Here is a 20,996-nt window from a genome sequence, read left to right as displayed (position 1 = left end):
CGCTTGTTGTTTCCAACATAAAAGTGCCTGATGCATGCACGATTTGCACGCGATTGAACGATAACGACGTCGTTATCGCTCTATTGCCTGCAAATATCGCTAAATGGATAGGTCCCTTTACTGTCATGATCAGGTCAGCGTTAACCCGATCAGCCGGGCAGTTGGAAGGTATGTCGCTCCTGCCACAGTGAAAGTGTGATTGGAGAGGACCAGAGAGGCGCCTAGTGCTTTTCAGTGCTAGCCCTGCCCCTAGGGACATGGCTACCACCCCTTTCATCATGCAGACACACCCCTTTCTGTCATGGCCACTCCCACTGTCACAATCTACTCTGTGTGTATGGTGGGAGGTATGATTATAGTGTGGGAGGCACAGTTATAAATCCAGCGGCTTTGGCAGTTTGGGCCGCTTCGGATGACACATGGATCTTTTGTACTAATTTTGCTTTTTAAAATGTTACTTCTGAGACATGAAGCACTTTTTCTATTGTAGTACCTTCTGATACCCTTCATTTGTCTAAATATTGGTTCATCCAACAAAATGTCTTCATACATGTGAAGGTATCATGTAATTATTTGTGAATTATGTTTGCTTTCTCCTTTGTCATCAGTCTATGGAAGAACGTGTGGTTACTGGTACCTGATCCTGCTCCCTTTTTTAAGCCACTGTACGAGGGACATCATGGAGATTTTAAGGTAAACAAGTACAGATCCCGCATGCTTCCAGCATTAATCAGAAAGTGCAGAGTATGCAGACTATTGCATTGGTTTTGCATCAGCGTACAGTACCTATGTCAGGGCGTATCCAACTATTATCTTGAGTGGGTCACTCTGAAACTTTAGGGAGATTTGGTGGCCCGAACAAGTACAGTTTAAAATAAACTACACATATGCCATCAAAGCCACACATGCCTCTTTATATGCCATCAGACCTCCTCCACAGGACACCAGCATTTGTCACACATATCACCATGCTCACCAGCTTGTCACACATGTCCCCGTGCCCACCAGCTTATCACACATGTTCCCATGCCCACCAGCTTTTCACACATGTGCCCATGGACAGCACCATGTCACACATTTCCCCATGCATAGCAGCTTGTCACACATGTCCCTTTGCCCACCAGCTTGTCACAAAAGTTCCCATGCCCACCAGCTTTTCACACATGTGCCCATGCCCACCAGCTTGTTACACATGCCCCCATGGACAGCAGCTTGTCACACATGTCCCAATGCACAGCCGATTAGTGGGGATGGCTGATAGCTGGACAGCCTGGTGAGGTCTACCCAATGATTGGAGTCAACCATACTACAGAAACCCGCTCCACACTCACTGGATCTTGTGGAGCAGAAGAAAGGGTGGGAGAGCATCCTCCCCACTCTCCTCCTCTTCTTCTGATTCGATGGTCAGTGTCAGCATCATCTGATTGGCAGTGTGGAAGACAGCGCTGCTAATTGGCTAAGCATGTCCTGTTGGGTCCCAGCTATTTTTTTTTTTTAAATCTTGAGCTGTCAGGTAGTGGGGCAGTTTGCAGCGACTTTTTGACCCCATTTGCTGGCCACTAGTTGAATAGGCCTAACTATTGTGGTCTACCCAGTGTCCATCAAGGGGAGCACCTACAGTATTTCTACATTTTAGAGACACCCCCATGCACTAGAGGTGCACTCGCTATTTTGTAAAGACGCCCCCTGGCCGCTCGCATCCTACGTCATCTCCGCTATTTATTTGATTAATCGAGTACATCAAAAGGCATCTGAACTGCTCGCAGTGCTTGTGGTAGGATTTTCCTAACGCAATCATGCGAACAGTTCAGGCTAAGAAACAACCAAGTGACGTGGTCGATGACGCTGCTTTGTTAATTATGCACACCCTTAAAACGCCCGGTTTAACCGTTTGGCACGCCTGCATTCGGATCACCACTCCCCGTTTTCAAGCACCTTCCCCTGTTACCACCCACAAACGCCTCATCCTGTCACTCAAATTAGCAGGCGCTCGCTATTTTGCGAGCGCTCGATTTCCGACCGCAATGACTGGTTGGCGCATGCGCATTACGACCCATACGCATGCGCAGATGTGCGAACATCGCTCGGAGCGACCGAGTGGCCGCTTACGAGCAGCTCAGAATCAGGCCCAGAGCCAGCACACGGGCCCTTTCCTCTCTTAAGCCGCCTCTGTACTGAAATACTGAAACACATATACTCCTCTATAATTCACAGTTAGAACACCTACATTTTAATGAGTTTTGAAGATGACCCTTAGACCCACCAACCACTGGCAGAACCTCATTCTAAACCAAAAAATTAGCAACTAAAGAACACATAACATATAATATTATACACTGAAGCTCATTTTGATTTAACTGGAGAAATATCACCAAATCTCAATTTGTACTATGATAAATCAAATTACAGGACACCTGTGGGCAAAACAGGATTTGTATTAGTCATACAGTATACGGTATACAAACTAAGGCCCTGATTCAGACCCACTCGCAAGCGGCTGTCCGCTCGCAAGTGGGTCGATGTTCTGCACTGAGCATGCGCACGACGGAGGGAGCTCCGTCGTGCGCATGCGCCAGATGCGACGAGCGAAGGAAAGTCCTTCGCTCGTTGTGTCTGATCAAAGGGGGCGTGCTGTCGATGTTGATTGACAGCACGCCCCCTTTGGTGGGCGTGCCGGGGGCGTGCCTCCCGTCAGAAGCCGGCCCACTGACATCACTAGTGATGTCAGTGGGAGTGATTTTGGCTCTGATAGAGCCAAAATCACTCCGGGCCTTGCGGTTGAAAAACTCAACCGCAGGCTCCGGCTCGCAGTTTCTATGGTCGCAATGGTCACGACCATCACGGCCATCAAACTGCACGCTCGCATAGGCTGTGGGTGGTGACCCACAGCTATACGAGCGTCCAGGAGGACGCTCCATTTTTATGGAGGGCGGCCCTCATTCAGAGCGTGCGCTCTGCTGCTCAGAGCGTACGGCTCTGAATGAGGGCCTAAATGCAGATATTAAAACAAAGGGTAGAGAAAGGGCCAGCTTCTGACAATCTGTGTGGCTCAGAGCGAAGATTAGGGCAGGAGTGAGAGTACATTAATGTGGTCCATATAGATGGGAACAGGGTAGGTCTAAGGGGGCATTAGTGTGGATAGTATAGGTTGGAGTGAGGTAGGTACTCTTAGTACATTAGTGGTAACAGTGCATTAGTGTGGGCAGTATAGGTTGGAGTGAGGTAGGTACTCTTAGTACATTAGTGTGGGTAGTATAGGTGGGAGTAGGGTAGGTGTGAGGATGCATTAGTGAGGGCAGTATAGATGGGAGTTGTGTAGGTGTGAAGATGCATTTGTGTGGGCAGTATACAGTAGGTGGGAGTAGGGTAGGTGCGAGGTCAGATTAGTGTGGGTAGTATAGGTGGGAGTAGGGTAGGTGTGAGGATTCATTAGTGAGGGCAGTATACAGTACGTGGGAGTAGGGTAGGTGTGAGGTCATATTAGTGTGGGTAGTATAGGTGGGAGTAGGGTAGGTGTGAGGATTCATTAGTGAGGGCAGTATACAGTAGGTGGGAGTAGGGTAGGTGCGAGGTCAGATTAGTGTGGGTTAATTTATGTCCCAATCAGAATCCACCCCTCTATTTTTACATTAATGGTAGAATTGGACATATACACTGAAGTGCCAAAAGTCATGGGTTAGTAGTATTTAAAGGTAATGGTAGGTGGCGTCACCGTACTGTAACATCTTGGAAATGCCCAGACCTGCATCAGTTGTAGTCTGACATCTCAAGGAAAATTTCAAGAACTTTGACCGTATCCTCAAGTGCAGTTGCAAAAACCATCAAACGCTATGAGAAACTGGCTCTCATGAGGACCGCCCCAGGAAAGGAAGACCAAGAATTACCTCTGCTACAGAGAATAAGTTCATTAGAGTTACCAGCCTCAGAAACCGCTACTTAACAGCACCTCAGATTAGAGACCACATAAAATCTTGAGAGTTCAAGTAGCAGACAAATCTCAACATCAACTGTTCAGAGGAGACTGCGTGAATCAGGCCTTCGTGGTCATATTGCTGCGAAGAAGCCACTACTGAGGATGAACAACAAGAAGAAGATAATTGTTTGGGCCAAGGAACACAAGGAATGGACATTAGACCAGTGGAAATCTGTACTTTGGTCTGATGAGTCCAAATTTGAGATTTTTGGTTCCAACCGCCGTGTCTTTGTGAGACGCAGAGAAGGTGAGCATATGGTTTCTGTATGTGTGGTTCCAACTGTAAAGCATGGAGGAGGAGGTGTGATGGTGTGGGGGTGCTTTGCTGGTGACACTGTTGGTGATTTATTCAAAATTCAAGGCACACTTAACCAGCATGGCTACCACAGCATTCTTCAGCGCCATGCCATCCCATCTGGTTTGCACTTACTGGGACCATCATTTGTTTTTCAACAAGACAATGACCCCAAATACACCTCCAGGCTATGTAAGGGCTACTTGACCAAGACGGAAAGTGATGGAGTGCTGCGTCAGATGACCTGGCCTCCACAATCACCTGACCTAAACCCAATTGAGCTGGTTTGGGATGAGTTGGACCGCAGAGTGAAGGAAAAGCAGCCAACAAGTGTTCCGCACTTCTGGGAACTCCTTCAAGACTGTTGGAAAACCATTCCAGGAGACTACATCATGAAGCTGATTGAGAGAATGCCAAGAGTGTGCAAAGCTGACATCAAAGCAAAAGGGAGCTACTTTGAGGAATCTAAAATATAAAACATATTTTGATTTGTTTAACACTTTTTTGTTTACAACATAATTCCATATGTGTTCTTTCATAGTTTTGATGTCTTCAGTATTAATCTACTATGTTAAAAATAATTTAAATAAACAAAAACCATTGAATGAGAAGGTGTGCACAAACTTTTGACTGGTACTGTATGTACCGGGAATACCTCATGGAAGGCATTACCACCCACCGTGGACAGCACTGTGCCCAACCACGGGTGCTTAATGATCGTGACCAGTGGTGACCAGGTAATGGTAGGTGGCGTCATCATACTATGACATCTTGGAAATGCCCAGCATCAGTTGCTACTCATGGCAAGGCAACGTGAATTATCGGAGTTTGAATAGAGCTTGACAGTGGGTGCCCAAATGGATGGGACATTCCATTTCTGAAGCTTTGTGGATATTCAACATTCCTCGATCTACGGTGTCACGTGTGTACCGGGAATACCTCAAGGAAGGCATTACCACCCATAGTGGACAGCGCAGTGGCCGACCACGGGTGGCGGCCAAAAGTGTCAGTGGGAACAGACAAGTGACACTGGTACAAATCACATCCACATTCAATGCAGGAGGTACCAGGCGCATATCCTGCAGGTCAGTGCAGCATTCTTTAGCTTCCATGGAATATGGGAGCAGAAGACCCACCAGAGTGCCCCTGTTAACATTACAACACCTGACACAGCATCTCACCTGGGCTTGTGACGTTGCTAATTGAACCCTGGAGGACTGGCAACATGTGGCTTGGTCCGCTAAATCATGGTTCTAGTTGTTTCGGGCTGATGGTAGGGTTCGGGTGTGGTGCAGACCTCATGAGGCCATGAAACCTAGTTGTCAACAAGGCACTGTGCAGGTTGGTGGTGGTTCCATAATGGTGTGCAGTGTGTTCACATGGCATGGGTTGGGTTCGCTGGTCCGCCTGAACACGTCATTGACCGGTAACCGCTATGTTACATTGCTTGATGATCATTTGTAGTCCTTCATGAACTTCATGTACACCCACAACCACAATGATGGAATATTCCTGCAAATTAATGCACCGTGTCATCGCCCCCAAGTTGTCCAGAAGTGGGTAGAAGAGCATTCTAGAGCGTTCCAACAAATGGTGTGGCCACCACGTTCGCTTGACATTAACCCAATCGAGCATTTATGGAATGTGATCGAGAGGTCAATTCTCACCCAAGATACTGCACCTACAAATATCTGGGAGCTGTGGGAAGCTGGCATGGGTCAACATCTCTCCAGAGAGAGGTCTTCTGTCCACTTGTGGATTAGATGCCACATCGAGTTGCTGCACTTCGCCAGCCTACACAATATTAGGTATCTATCCCAAGTCTTACGGCACTTCAGTGCAATTACCTTGAGACCTAAAATGCGATAAGCCAAGTAATTTATTCATTATGTAATCAAGACGTCTCATGAGCAACAAATGCAGCTGGGATTATACTGCTTTTCCATTTTGTACTCTTTTGGAAGTTTGGTGATAATTGTTTCCATGAGCAATTACTCTGTATTTGATGGGAAGCATTGAAAATAATCTTTGCACTGAATTGCAAAGCAATAGATGGAAAAAAACTTGTAGAAATACATTTTAAAGTGGTCACATTTGTCTACACAACATTATTATGTTTATTATACTTATATAATAATTTTAAAGCTCTGCATGTTAGGTAACACTGAACAATTTTGTAAGTGTATACCAACAATATGTTAGAGACATCGGGACTGCTGTATAGAAGGTTGCGACTCCATTTTACAGATGGATCTTGTGATTTGTAGCACTGTGCATGCTTTTTGGCTGAGCATATGAAACTTTGGGCACCTACTGGCGATTCAGAATAGTACCTTCACTTGTGGCTGATTGACTGGTTTAACTGGGTGGTAGTGGTGCATCTGTATGTAGCTAGGTTAAGTGTTCTGTGGCTGTATGGAGGGTAAGTATCTCAGGGGCCTATTCATCATACCTAAAATATTGAGGGAGGTAATTAGGTTTAGAACTCGCATGGAGTTCTACCTAATCACCGGAGGAATTCATCATTCCTCCTCCCTATAACTATCTATTCCGAAAAGCTGTCAGTTTTGCGATGACAGCTTTTCGGGAAATAGATAGTTTTCCCTGCCTGCTCTAACTTACCGCAGCTGGTATCCGTGCTGCGCATGCGCTGTTACAATCGTAAACCCAGCGCATGCGCAGCACTACTTACAGCTGCGGTAAGTTTGTGTGCATCCCCCCTCTGCTCACCTCCCCCCGTCCCGCACTTACCTGCCCGCGGCAGCGCCTCTGGCTCTGTCCTGCTGGTCTGTCATGTGGTCTCCCAGCAGCACACAGTGCAGTTTAGAAAAAAAAATAAAAAATTTTTCTAAACTTTATTATGTTCTGCTGGTAGAACACAATGTCAGCATTGCAGACGGAGCCAGAGGACGCACCAGAGAGCCGGAGGAAGACTCCGGGGGACCTGCACAGCTGGAAGCAGGTACGTTTGTCCTGCTATTCGCCACCTCACAGTGGCGAATAGTAACTCCATCAAATTCCGAAAATACATAATTTTCAGAATTTGATGAATACCATAATTTCCATATCCCCATACTAATGTATGGGGAGTGTGGAAATTAACGCAGGGGAGCTTAGCAAGGAGATATCAGTGATATCTCCTGTGCTAAGTGGCTTCATGAATACTAAAATAACGTTATTTAAGGAAAATGTCCTTAAAAACATTATTTTAGTGTTGATGAATAGGCCTCTCAGTCTTATTTATAATGGGTGCAGGATGTGTAATGCACACGGGCCCCTGGGTCCAGGGGAGCCCCGCACTGCACACTCTGCACCCAGATTTTACTTTTCTTGTGCTGGCAAGTGGGTCTCTCCTTTTCCAGAATGCCATCTTCCCAGTAAAATCTTCCCAAATATCACTAAGATGAAGCCGCGGAGGATGGACCCAGTTGCCGGGGTGTAACAATTTGGGTGCACAGGCTTACACGGCACCCACACATTCTAAGAATCACCATGTTCTCTCAAAAGATAATAATGGGGACCAGCGGTAGCTCCTACCCTCTTAGATGGGGGGGGGGACTGCCGCTGCTGAAAACTAAAGGGAGCAGGGAGAGTGCAATCACTCACCCGCCACTGCTCCTCCTGGTCGGGTCCCGGCGCCTGCGCAATTGATCTGTCAGGCGCCGGGACCGGCGGGGAGCCGCACATGCATTCAAGGAGATGCACTGTCTGCAGCCCCTAGAAGCCGGTTAGGGCTCGAGAAAAGGCAGAGTAGCGGCTTCCAGGAGGAAGCCGCTCTCTGCTAATAACAGCCTGGGCTGGCAGCCCCAGGCGGAGGAGACACCTCCCCCAGGGGCTGCCTGTGGTGTATGTGACTGGCAGGTAGCGCTTCCAATAGGAAGCCACTGCCAGTCACACAGTGTAGCCAGTGCAGTCACGGCCACTACTGACTACACAGAGGTGCTGGATTTTTCTGTGGGGTCTGCAACCTTTCAGCCCCTAGGCAAAACCCTCCACTGATGGGGACATCAAGTGTGAGCCGAACCCACAGGTATCTGCAAACTGTGCATGCACCGAAGAAAGCAATACAGACACATAGATACTCAGCATACACGGGCGGATAACATTAGCATAAGGGAGCAAGGAGGCTGACTCTGCCAATGGAAGAGTGGCCGTGGATGGATCCGACTCAGAATGAGGCTCTATGGGGGAATTTAGTCAGATTACACGCACGTCGATGCAAGTTTGGTGTGAGTCCCTGCGGCAAAGCGGAGGGGGGGTTATTTCAGTTACTGTTGCATCGCCATTTCACTCCTAGCGTATGGGGGCGAGTTAATTGAATTCCCAGTGTGGTTGGAAAGGTAGAAAATAAAATCAGGAGATTTGGTTTGGGGAGAACCAGAGAATGCAGAGTTTCAGGATGAGCATATAATTAACTCTATCAATAACTGCTGAAATTCCAGGAGCATTGACATGAGTTGATACATAGGGGTCAATACAATTGATTGCAAAGGAATGTGAGTTGCCGTTGTCACAGCGTTAAAACGCCGGCAATGGCACAGCATCTCGCATCCCTCTGGGTCTGCAAGCACTTTTATGCGAATTTGGGCTGCCGCCAGGTGCAGCTATTGTCGCGATGACTCACACCCACGTGAGTACATCGCATATAATTTGATTGAGCCCATAGAATATTTTAATGAAATGATAACCAAGCTTATTTTATTTTTCCCAAACTTTAATGCTTCTCAGATAAATGAATATGTAAAATACACTGAGGGTTATTTAATAACAATGCGAATCTGCATTAAAAACTATGGCAGTCAATCAGATATTTGTTTTGTCTAGCTATCAATAGATCAGTGACTGGCAACAAGTATCCCTAGGGCCAAATGCAGCCCCCAACCGAGTTTTTCCCTGCAGCCTCAGCTCTTTCCTGCTTTATTATTAGATTTGTTTATTAGACTGTAGCTTGTAACATTTATTTTAAATGCCTGTTGATATGGTATTACAGATAGATGTCTTTCTTTAAATGTATTGTTTACTTATTGCTGAGATTAAGGTTACTGTGCAGTCCTTTTGATGGTTAGAGGGTTGCTGCCCCGTAGTGGGATCCGGTCAGAATCCTGACAGTCTGGATGCCGATGCTTAGAATTCCGGTGCCAGAATCCTGACATCTGTCAGAATCCTGGCGCCGGTATCCCAACGGTAAGTACTGGGGTTAGGGGGAGGGTTAGGGTAGGCGCTAGGGGGAGGGTTAGAGGTTAGTGTTAAGCACTAGGGGGAGGGTTAGGGTTAGGCACCAAGGAGGGAGGGGTAGGGAGCGGAGGAGGGTATACTAACCCTGTCGGGATGCGGGCGTTGGATTCTGACTGCCGGAATTCCGAGAGCTGGCATCCAGTACCCAACCCCCTCAAGTGTAACAGGTTGCAGACAGATAAAAGTTAAATGCTGATTGTTTGTTATACATATGGAATCTTTGTACTCGCCCCTAACTCATTATTAAAAAATACATTGGTCCATTTTCAGGCGAATGTATTTATGGTCACGTGAAATATAATTAATTTTGTTGTGCACCATAACATTGTAGTAGAACTAATGGCAGAATTTCTGTTCTATCTTTGTAAACTGTCACTGTGCAAATACACGTTGCATTAATTTCCTGTACCTTAAACAGAGGAAACCAATAACCATTAGCTAAGTCAGATCTGCAAAACCTGCAGACGATTGTCTGTAACACTGATGCTGCACATTCATCTTATATATACTGTAACTGTGCCAGTTCTGAGAAACAGGAGGTCCCTGGCTACAGTCATTGCTGACACCTGTTATCTAGAGCAGCCACTCTGCTTACAGGCATGGTCCACCTTCAGGTGACTTTGCTTTATTCTATTGTATGCGCTGTTTTACAGCATGTGGCTTGTGCTTTACAGTATACGGTGATGTAGCTCATTTTCCATGCTTCTGTGATTTACCAGAGCCTTTAGGTGGGTGCCATCTTTAACCACTGTACTGACTCCGCAGGGGATGTCTGCTCATTAATAGCATAGTTAGTAATATTTTAAAATACTGTCTAGGAAAACTTAGCAGAGCTAACAGGGACAATTTCAACACACAAATTGTTAAAGCCTGGGACGGCCCCTTCAACATTAGGGGCAGTTGGCAACTATATAACAAATCTAAACCCTTTGCTGATCTCCATAAACCTTTGTGGCACTGGCAGGAAGTGAGTGGTTGTGCTCGCAGCATGGTGTATACAGAGTGTACAGTGTGTGCCAGAATATAAGGGAGCAGAGCACCTGATTCAGAGATTTACGCTAATGCAATTGCAACTGCAATCTCTTACGGCAGGGATGGGGAACCCCGTATAAGGCCCCCGGAATCATTTGGTCTGGCCCTCTGAGCTTTTTTCTGCTAGCCTCATCTGGATGGCAGGGTTCCTATAATGGCACCCTGCAGCCAGAATCTATGCAGCCGTGCCACCTGGAGCGTCACACCGCTGCCCTTACAGCTCCCCGGAGCATCCTCAGGATGCTCCAGGCATTGCTGTAATCACTGGCGACTGTGGGCCCCCCGTGTGACATCACACGGAGGTGGCGTGGCATGCATCGGGCCCGCGAATAATGTTATATATTATAATGGCCCTCGGCAGAAAAAAGGTTCCCCACCCCTGTCTTACGGATTATCATAGCAAAAATATGCTAATGTCTTCCAAAGCCTGTCCGAGCATAGGGGTGCCCACTGCTGCCTTCTCATATTTGCCAGGTAACGTGCATCAGCGTAAACATTGGGAACATTAAAGCACAGCTTCTGAGTGAGGTCTGACCAGTGCATGTCTTCTGACACGCTGAGAGCTCTCATGCTGCGAAGGAGATGGCAGTGGCTAATTTATGCATGCCCATGAAGCGAAATATAAACGGTCAGACACGCCTGTGATGTTGTATCTACCCCGTAACCACCCGCAAATGCTGACTACCTATCACTCACTTTGCAAGTGAATCCTCTATGCGAGCATAATTGCAATTCACTCATGCGCAATTCACTCTCTGAATCCGGCCCAGAGACCGTCACTGTAAGGATTTCATATTTGCAGCTTTGTAACTGACTTTTATCTTATTAACTGACTTGAATTGGGGTAAGATCCCAGTTGCTCTCTTCAGTCACTGAGTCCTTCCTGACTCAAGGCCTAAAGGCAAAGACAGCTCAAAGCCTGAACACACTAAACTGAGCTTCTGTACTTATCCTGATCCTTGGATCTCTGGCACATACAGTACCTTAGCTTTGTACTTTATGCATAGTAAATGAATGGTTAGAATAAGTTGCACACAAAGTACAGGCCAGGCATGGTGTGTGCATCACACATAACAGGCTACAGGACATTGCTAAGAAATGTATCGGCAGAATATTTCCACCCACAGTGTTATTATTGTAAATGTCACCTCACGTACAGTAAAGCGAATGAAGGATGTGGTTATCAAGGTGGTGAACCCAAATATATATGTGTGTGTGAGTTTAAAACTATATATTTATGTAAGATGGTTAAGCAGAGACTAAGGGGCCTATTCATCATCACTTAATTTTGACAAAAGCAGATGAAAAAGCACATTTTCACCTGCAATTGTTAAAATTAAGTATTCGGGCCATTCATTAAGAAGGTGAAGCAGGAGATATCACAGATATCTCTTACTTACCTTCTGTTTTTGGAATGACCCGCTGTCCCCATACACTAGTATCACAGATATCTCTTACTTACCTTCTGTTTGCGGAATGGCCTGCTGTCCCCATACACTAGTATCACAGATATCTCCTACTTACCTTCTGTTTGCGGAATGGCCCGCTGTCCCCATACACTAGTATCACAGATATCTCTTACTTACCTTCTGTTTGCGGAATGACCCGCTGTCCCCATACACTAGTATCACAGATATCTCCTACTTACCTTCTGTTTGCGGAATGGCCCGCTGTCCCCATACACTAGTATGGGGACAGAATTCATCAAGCTCCGAAAAATATAATATTTTTGGAGCTTGACTGCGGGGGCATTCACCATCTTCAGCTGGCGAATACCCCCGCTTGATCTTGGTCGCCTGTTCTTCCCTATGGGAAGAAGGTCCGGCTTGCGAGAAGGGATCCTTTTTGATCCCTCCGCCCCTGTCCGGCTCCTTCCGCCGGACGTCGGGGCTCTTGTGCGCATACGCGACCTGTAGGTCACGCATGCGCACCGCCGTCACTGCTCCGAAAGGAGCAGTGAAAAGATTCACTGCTCCGAAAAGGAGCAGTGAAGCCGCTCGCGAGGGCAGCTGATTTCACATCAGCTGCCACCACGCCGGAGCAATGATGAATTGCTGCGGTGGCTGCGGCGAATTAGGGTGTTAATTATCGGGGTCCGTTCGGAGGGGGTGTAGTAATGCGGCCGGCGGTTCAAATCCCTACAGTAGAAGCCCAGCAGAGGTGAAGATACCGATCACTAATAAGGTAAGTATAACTAACCCTATTTTCCCCCTTAACCCTAACTCTCCCCCAAGTGCCTAACCCTAGCCCCCCTCTAAGTGCCTAAACCTAACTCCCCCTTCCCCGCTGCCTAATCCTAAGTCTCCCGGGGGGGTGCCTAACCCTAACCTCTCCCCTAAAACCCTAAAGCCCTAAAACCTAACCCTCTGCGGCTGTCCGCACCCAGTGCCTGGCTTACCTGCGTTCGGTATGCTGGGCGTCGGGCTCCCGGCGTAAATCTAATGACGCCTGTCATTAGTACCTTGCCGGGACTAGACAGTTGGGAAGCCAGCGGTCGGTATTTAGACCGTCGGCTTCCTGACTACATCACCTAGGAGGGCCCCCGGCGCATGAAAAATATCTATAATTACGAGTGCCGGGACTTTTGGATTAATATAAATATATATTATATAATGTACTAGTATAGTGTGCCAGTTAAGTGGTTAAGGGAAAGTATTACGTAAAAAAATAAAATAAATTAATTTGGAAGGACTACTATACAACAAATTCAAAGCGGGAACAATTGACAAGTGTGAGTGATCATTAGAAATAAGTGCAAAAAAGCCCAACAACTTTATTTTAGTCTGTAGCTGAAAACTGTAGCTACATTATACATAACTATAATACCTGCATTTAGTGCGGATTAAAACAAAATATTGCATATATTCTATCATAGGAGCCATCTCTGTGGGTGCTGTAGGTGCTTGAGCCCCCCAGATTTTCATGTTGCCATTAATCATTAATGAGACATATGGCCTGGGGTAATGTGAATACTCCGGCGACACACCTATATACACGCCCGGAAGACGGAATATCTTTGTGCATCTGCATAAGCCACTTCCCCTGTTGGAAGCAGCTAGATCCCCTTCCGTTGATTGACCCTGACGTCATCAGCCAGTGTCTAACGTCATTCTCTACCATCCAAGTGGGCATAGAGGGGGAATATAATCATGTGGCGAGCGTAGTGAGCCACTGAGACCGAAGCGTGACGAGCGAAGTGAGCCCACGAAGGCATACTTGGTTGCCTACCTTCCCGATTTGGTCGGGAGCCTCCCGAAAATCGGGTGCCGCTCCCGACCCCCCGGGAAGGCAGGCAAACCTCCTGGCTGCCGCCCATCCCTCCTATCCCCCCCGCAATAACCCCTGGGGGGGGGGTGATGCGATTCATGTCATTTTGGCCCCGCCCCCTGCTACACAATGCTTATATTATCGGCATTGTGTAGCGGGGGCAGGGCCAAACTGACGCGATTGCGTGGCCCCGCCATGCCCACAAGTGCCTGTCACCCGCCCACTCCTCCTTGTCCCGGCCATGTTCCACCCGTCCTGCCGATCTGGCTGCTCCCTCCCGGAAGGAGCAGCCAGAAAGTCGGCAGTTATACGCGAGGGGCCAACTTTCTTTTTTTTGCTGTACTGTGTGGGCAGGAAACTGCACTTCCGCCCTCACTTCACGTCACTTTCAGGTACAATTTCTGAAGGGGACCTATACCTTTCCCTTCCCTGTCAGCCCTGCAGCTCAAACAGTCCTGCAACTCTGGGCCTGATTCAGAGCCGGATGCTATTTGCGCTAGCTCGTTCAGAAAAAGGGGCCGGCTATTTCAATTGAGCGCTCGCTCTTTGCGATCTGTTGACGCCTCAATGTCTGAGCGAGCGAACGAAACATGCGCTCGCTATTTTGTAAAGTCGCCCCCTGGCCGCTCGCATCCTACGTCATCTCCGCTATTTATTAGATTAATCGAGTACATCGAAAGGCGTCTGAACTGCTCGCAGTGCTTGTGGTAGGATTTTCCTAACGCAATCATGCAAACAGTTCAGGCTAAGAAACAACCAAGTGACGTGGTCGATGACGCTGCTTTGTTAATTATGCACACCCTTAAAACGCCCGTTTTGACCGTTTGGCACGCCTGCGTTCGGATCTCCACTCCCCGTTTTCAAGCACCTTCCCCTGTTACCACCCACAAACGCCTCATCCTGTCACTCAAATTAGCAGGCACTCGCTATTTAGCGAGCGCTCGATTTCCGACCGCACTGACTGGTTGGCGCATGCGCATTACGACCCATATGCATGCGCAGATGTGCGAACATCGCTCAGAGTGAACGAGCGGCCGCTTACGAGTGGCTCTGAATCAGGCCCTCTGTGTGCAGACATCGTGGGGCGCATGAGACGTGAACACCAGCACTTCATCCTACTAAAAGTCAGCTCCTTACTGAGATTCTGGACCTCATTCAGAATCGGTCGTTGCAGCCGCACGGTCGTAAGGGAAAAGGGTCCGGATATGCAAATAATGCACTTGCAAGTAGCATCCTTTAGATCGTTAGCTGGCCGACCAAGGGTAGGATGCGGCCGTAAGACAAAAAATACGCCGCCTTCTCGTACGCATTACACGTAATCTCCGGCCATATAAGGATTAATCGAGACCATCAGTAACCATCGGAACTGGTCGTGGAGCTTAAGGTTGACCATACCCTCTCTTAAGCACTACGATCAGGTCAGTGTACAAGCCTCCCATGTCACGTGTGCCATGACACTACTTTGTTAATTATGCACTCCCATAAAACGCTGTTCGCATAATGAGGCACGCCTGCGTTCGGATCTCCACTCCCCGTTTTCAAGCACCTTCCCCTGTTACCACCCACAAACGCCTCATCCTGTCACTCAAACTACCGACCTGGCTGTGTTCAAGGAGAGAGAAATTTCTGATCGTAGCAGCTATTTTGCGCATGCGCATTGCGAACTTTACGCATGTGCAGTTTAGCGAACATCGGTGACGTACGACCGTGCGGCCGCAACGACCGACTCTGAATGAGGTCCTCTATCTCACTGCAATAGAGATCTGGTATATAAAGGATAAAACCACTGCTTGTACTGATTTTATTGGTATTTCTGTCCAAATAAAGTATCTGAAAGCTGCAAAGATGATGCACTCTTTATTATTGCAGCTCACACAGGTGTATTGTTATTTGAGCATATAGTATTATGGCAATATACCATTTTGTAATCTGTTTTTAACTGAAGATTAAACCACAACAAAAGAGTGAATATAAATTTCCATTTTCGAGTGACAGGTTTTACAGATATCTTGCACATGTGACCAAACACTCTTGGCGTGAATCCCAGCTCACAGCAACTGTGTATAGTACATATAAATATCATTATAGTAATAAAAACACATTGCAGATAATAAATGACTAATCGGTATTTCACCAGAGCCTTTACTAAATACATCATATTGCATGCAGGGCTACCTGCACTTTATCACCTCTTGTACGGTATAGGTGATGACATTCTTAGTATCCATTCTTATCTTAGCACACAGGGGGCCTGAGGCAGAATTGGGCGCACTTGCAGTCACGACTGAATCTTTGTGCGCAGCGCAACTTTATGCTAATGCTACAGCCGATGCGTTTCCTACTGAGACGCCCTCCAGCAGCATCGCAAATCAGCCACTGTGCTTAAAAAGACGTACCATTGGTTGCACCATCGGACATTGCCCCAGCCCTATGCGGTCGTGGATGGGCACGTCTTTATGCACAGTTGCTGACCATGACATGCCCGTGTCTGGCTAGCAACCCGCCTGAATGGCCACCGAATTTGCCCTTCTCTGTGTCCGCCAGCGGTAACCATCCAGATGCAGGCACAGTGCGACTCAGATGCATGCGCAGACTTTAAACCTCGGCTGCTTGCGTTCAACATCAACACTGCGTCCACCTCTGAAACAGGCCTAGTGTTATTTATTTTTATATAGTATTTAATTCTCAATATCTCTGTTGTATTCTGCATATTTAAGTGTTTACTCATCAGCACCAATACTTACTTTATATCCTGGATGTATTTTACGGTGGTGGAGCCAAATATTGGGTAGAGGAAAATAAAAAATGGGGGGTGGGAGGAGAGAAGAAAGAAGGGAGTCCCTACCAGTTTCATTTGTATTGGGCCCCACAATTTTGAATGGCAGCTCTGATTGTTACATTGAGATGACAGCAGAACTGTCTTTCTACATGCGTCACAGTATACAAAGTTCTTCCACGATGAAGTGTAACTAAAAGGTGTTACATTCCCCTGTTATAAGTATAAGACAAGACCAGCAAAAGTGGGTGATGGGCCCAAGGCCGGGTGAGTGACTGCATGGATATATAGGAAGTTAATGGTCCACACAGTCACTTGTCCCCTTTTTTCCTGGCCAACAGCATGTCTCGAATTGGGCTGAGGGTTGGTGGATGTGGTTGCAGCGTACAAGTACCAAACGCCACCTCTTGGCACCCCTGCAAATTTTCTGCTCTTCCCCAACCATCTCACAGTGGAAATCACATACCTTGATTTGCACTAGTGCGCCTAGTTTTCCCTTGAAGTGCATGGGTTTGAAAGCACTCTTGAATTTTTAAACCCCGGCTAAACCAATCGCAATTCACCGGTTTACAAGGACAAATTTTAAACTTTTGGCAGTTAATTCAAATGACAGTAAATAAAATATGTGACATGTCCTCTTCTGCTGAATCAGTAATATGAGTAGAAAAGGTTTGACATCATGATACCTGGGGAACAGTGATGTGAACACTGGGCATTGGAACAATAGGTAACCTGCTATATCTTGTGCTGTCCCAGTCATAGGAGGCCTTTCCACAAATTGGAGACTAAATTATTGATACATTCTTTCATTTTCTCTGATGACCCAATAGTAGCAAATGTTTGGGGGTCCAAGTCGACATTCCTGATGACTTGCAGTCCCATGAGCTATACATTACCTAATTACCTACAACATTTGGGTGTGGCTGGGGAGTGTTCTTCATTACTGCATCAACAATATTTCTATTCTATTTACAGAGCTGGCTGGGTCCTTACTTCCCAACAATGCCTTCTGAAGTGAGCATTGTTCCTCCAGAACTTGATAATCTTGAAGTCTACAGCCACAGCTTACACAACAACATGGAAAAGCAGAAGCTATTTCCTTCCAAATCATGCTCAAATAACTGCAGAAAGTGCGGATGCATCGGTGATATCAGGGAGAAAATTTCCAAGCAAAGATGCATTGACAGCCGGTGTTGTTTTCATTGCCTTACCACCACCACCACCATGGATGGTCTTGAAGTTTCCATAGATGAGGACGACAACAGTAAAGATGATGGATACCCTGATATTGATTTAGATAGTGGCAATGGCAACATGTTGCATGACTTGATGAACCACGGATCAAATCCAGAGGACACAGTAAAGTTTACAATGGACTTTAAGTTTCATCTTCAAGAAAATGTCCTGAGAGACAGCATGAATATTTTAGACCTAGTGTCTATACCCCCCGAAGAATGGGAATTACAAGAATCTTCTTGTCAAGAGGAAGATGAGAATGTGTTCTATAATGATGAGAATTACAATTCGCTTTCCCCTGACTCAGGAAATAGCACTGATTTTGGTTATCCCCGGATGGGCCTGGATTTGGACACCATTGACAGCGGTTTTGCAGACTCTGAATGTGAGAGCCCTGTGGATAGTGATTTTGGAAATGGTGATATTCCAACAAAAATACTAAGTTCAGATTCTTACAGTGGAGAAGTGGAAATAAGTGAAAGAAATTACGTGAAACAATGGGTACCTTCCGATTCTATAGGAGCAAATTCCTGCAATAAAAACTAAATGCCTTTCCTTTTGTTTCCTTTTACTTACATGAAATTGTACAGATTAATTATAATCATAGTTCTTTAATGACATGGAGGGTGATTTTTGACCAGACGATTTACCTAAAGCACTTTAATTTGTGGCCATGTTATCCTTATCTGCCTAACATACAGTAATGATTAGGACCCAAAAAGTAATGCCATTTATTTTGCACAATTATTGAAATATAATCATAGTTCTTTAATGACATGGAGGGTGATTTTTGACCAGACGATTTACCTAAAGCACTTTAATTTGTGGCCATGTTATCCTTATCTGCCTAACATACAGTAATGATTAGGACCCAAAAAGTAATGCCATTTATTTTGCACAATTATTGAACTATAATCATAGTTCTTTAATGACATGGAGGGTGATTTTTGACCAGACGATTTACCTAAAGCACTTTAATTTGTGGCCATGTTATCCTTATCTGCCTAACATACAGTAATGATTAGGACCCAAAAAGTAATGCCTTTTATTTTGCACAATTATTGAACTGTTTTTCCTTCGCTTCCAAAAGTCGTGAAATGCACAACACACTCTTTCTCCGTATTAAATTAAACTTTCCCTGTTTTCGCCAAATGTGCTCATATACTGTTATTTAGTTATGACGTAACTCTGGAAAATAGGGGCTTATTTTGGCTGTCCTTATTTCAACTGTAGCTAACCTTACTTGCACCAAACTGCGTGCTTGCTTTATCTTCTGCACCTGAGTGCAGGTGCCAAATTAAAAGTATAATGGCATCTGGTACGTGGTATTAAACTCAAGTGCAGTTATAGAATCGCCTCTGATTTTGTAACAATGGTGGTTTTCTGGTGAGTTGCAAACCTCCTTACAGTATATTGTAATAGAAGCTAAATCGCCAGAAAAACATGATTTTAACACACGGGTCACCTCAAATTGTGATCTATTTCTTATAATTCTATACTTTGGTTGCTCGCAATCAGAGATCAATAAAATGGTATGCAGTCAGGATGTGGACAATCAATATGTCGGCACCAGAATGTTGACAGTTGAAATGTCAAGATCTGAAAAATGTTGACATGACAAAATGACGACATATGACATATTGACATAGTAAAATGTTGATATTAGGGTTAGGGTTACCTTTAAAACGGATTATCGACATTGTGACCATGTCAAGACTTAATTAGTGTGAACATGTTGAATATGTCGATATGTCTGCTGACATTATTACCTTCGGGAACGCCTCCGTTTGGCCAGCCACCCCCCCCCCCCTGCCCGCTTACCAAACGGTGCGAGCTGTCAATCACCATCGACAGCTCGCCTCCTTTGGTGCGAGACCCGGAGCGACGGAGCACCAGTCGCTAGCCGGGTCTCGCACATTCACACGACGGAGCCGCCTCCGTCGTGCGCATGCCCTGTGGGCAAACATCGACCCGGTTGCGAGCACTCAGCGCTTGCGACCGGGTGCTGAATCAGGCCCAGAGTGCCCATCTGCGCAAGAAGTATTTTTAGATATAGCCCGGCGAAGTGCAGCAACTTGACGTGGCATCGGAAGACCTCTGGAGAGACATTGACCCATGCTGGATGGATAGCTTCCCACAGCTCCCTGATATTTGTAGTTGCATGATTTTGGGTTCGCATGGACCTCTCCACCACATCTCATAAATTCTTGTTTGGGTTCATGTCGGGTGAACATGGCGGCCACACCATTCGTTGAAACTCTCCAGAATGCTCCTTGAACCATTTCTGGACAACTTTGGAGTGATGACACGATGGATTATCCTGCTGGAGTATTCCATTTTTGTGGGGATACATGAAGTTCATGAAGGGCTGCAAAAGGATACAATCCTAAGTATCTGAGCCTCTTGGCATTCCTCTCCTCTTGCCTCCTTCACCTAGAGCCAGACTAACAGTGGAGTGACCACACGTTAGGGGCACACACAGATAGAAACCGGCAAGCAGTATTTTGCTGCCAGCGGTCATTCTCGGTGGCTAAGCCATCTGTAAATTTCAGCGGATGCTGCGGAAATATGTATAAATAGTAGCCTTGACGACCACGTTGACATTGCATGATGATATCATTGGCGCTGGTTGGCGGGGGGGGGGGTCTGCAACAGAACTGTGATATCATTCTCTGGGTGTGTGCACTGCTGGATGTATAAGGTAAGCTTTTCTCATTGTTTATTTTCTCATTGTATATCTGCACTCTGCCAACAGGGCTCTTAGAAGCCCAGAAACGCTAGCTATATGTGGTCTGATTAGATGAAGTTTTTTCTAAACCCTGAGAGTGCCGAGCTGTTTTGCGGATTATTTATTGATTGCGAGGGCATCCAGGTGGATGTACTTATTTATGGGAACGCTGAACCCTTTTGCATACTCCTGCAATGGTTTCTATCAGAAAACACGCTATGCTTAGCTTATGGCAACACGATGGAAGTCGCAAGGGAATAACATTGGTACCGTCTTAATAACCACCTACTACATTCAGCGATTTTCAGACCAAAGTCGCAGTAAACGAGTTAGAATGGGCCACAAATGCGAAGTCTATTACATTTTCCCTTAGTGGTTATTTTGGTAAAGGTTTGAAATAGATACCTTTTCATCCACTACAGTAGACAAGACAAAAATATCAAAAGAAATCCGA

At 46.2% G+C, this 20,996-nt stretch overlaps 1 protein-coding gene across 4 annotated transcripts in view; it reads left to right on the top strand.

Moving 5' to 3' along the window:
* IL21R (interleukin 21 receptor) overlaps nucleotides 1–18,479 on the top strand; it is a 203,464-nt gene extending 184,985 nt beyond the window's left edge. For all 4 annotated transcript variants that reach the window (XM_088451873.1, XM_088451874.1, XM_088451875.1 and 1 more), the window contains 2 exons: nucleotides 609–693; nucleotides 17,554–18,479. In XM_088451873.1, the coding sequence (XP_088307999.1) occupies nucleotides 609–693; nucleotides 17,554–18,360 (892 nt within the window). In that variant the 3' untranslated portion in view covers nucleotides 18,361–18,479. The remainder of the gene's footprint in view (nucleotides 1–608; nucleotides 694–17,553) is intronic.
* Nucleotides 18,480–20,996: the final 2,517 nt, after the last annotated feature.

This window comes from Taudactylus pleione, unplaced genomic scaffold (genome assembly GCF_031769625.1).
Source record: "Taudactylus pleione unplaced genomic scaffold, aTauple2 ptg000032l, whole genome shotgun sequence".
Taxonomy (NCBI): Eukaryota; Metazoa; Chordata; class Amphibia; order Anura; family Myobatrachidae; genus Taudactylus; species Taudactylus pleione.
Note: the sequence above shows the minus strand (reverse complement) of the source record. Positions and strands in the feature narration are given on the sequence as shown.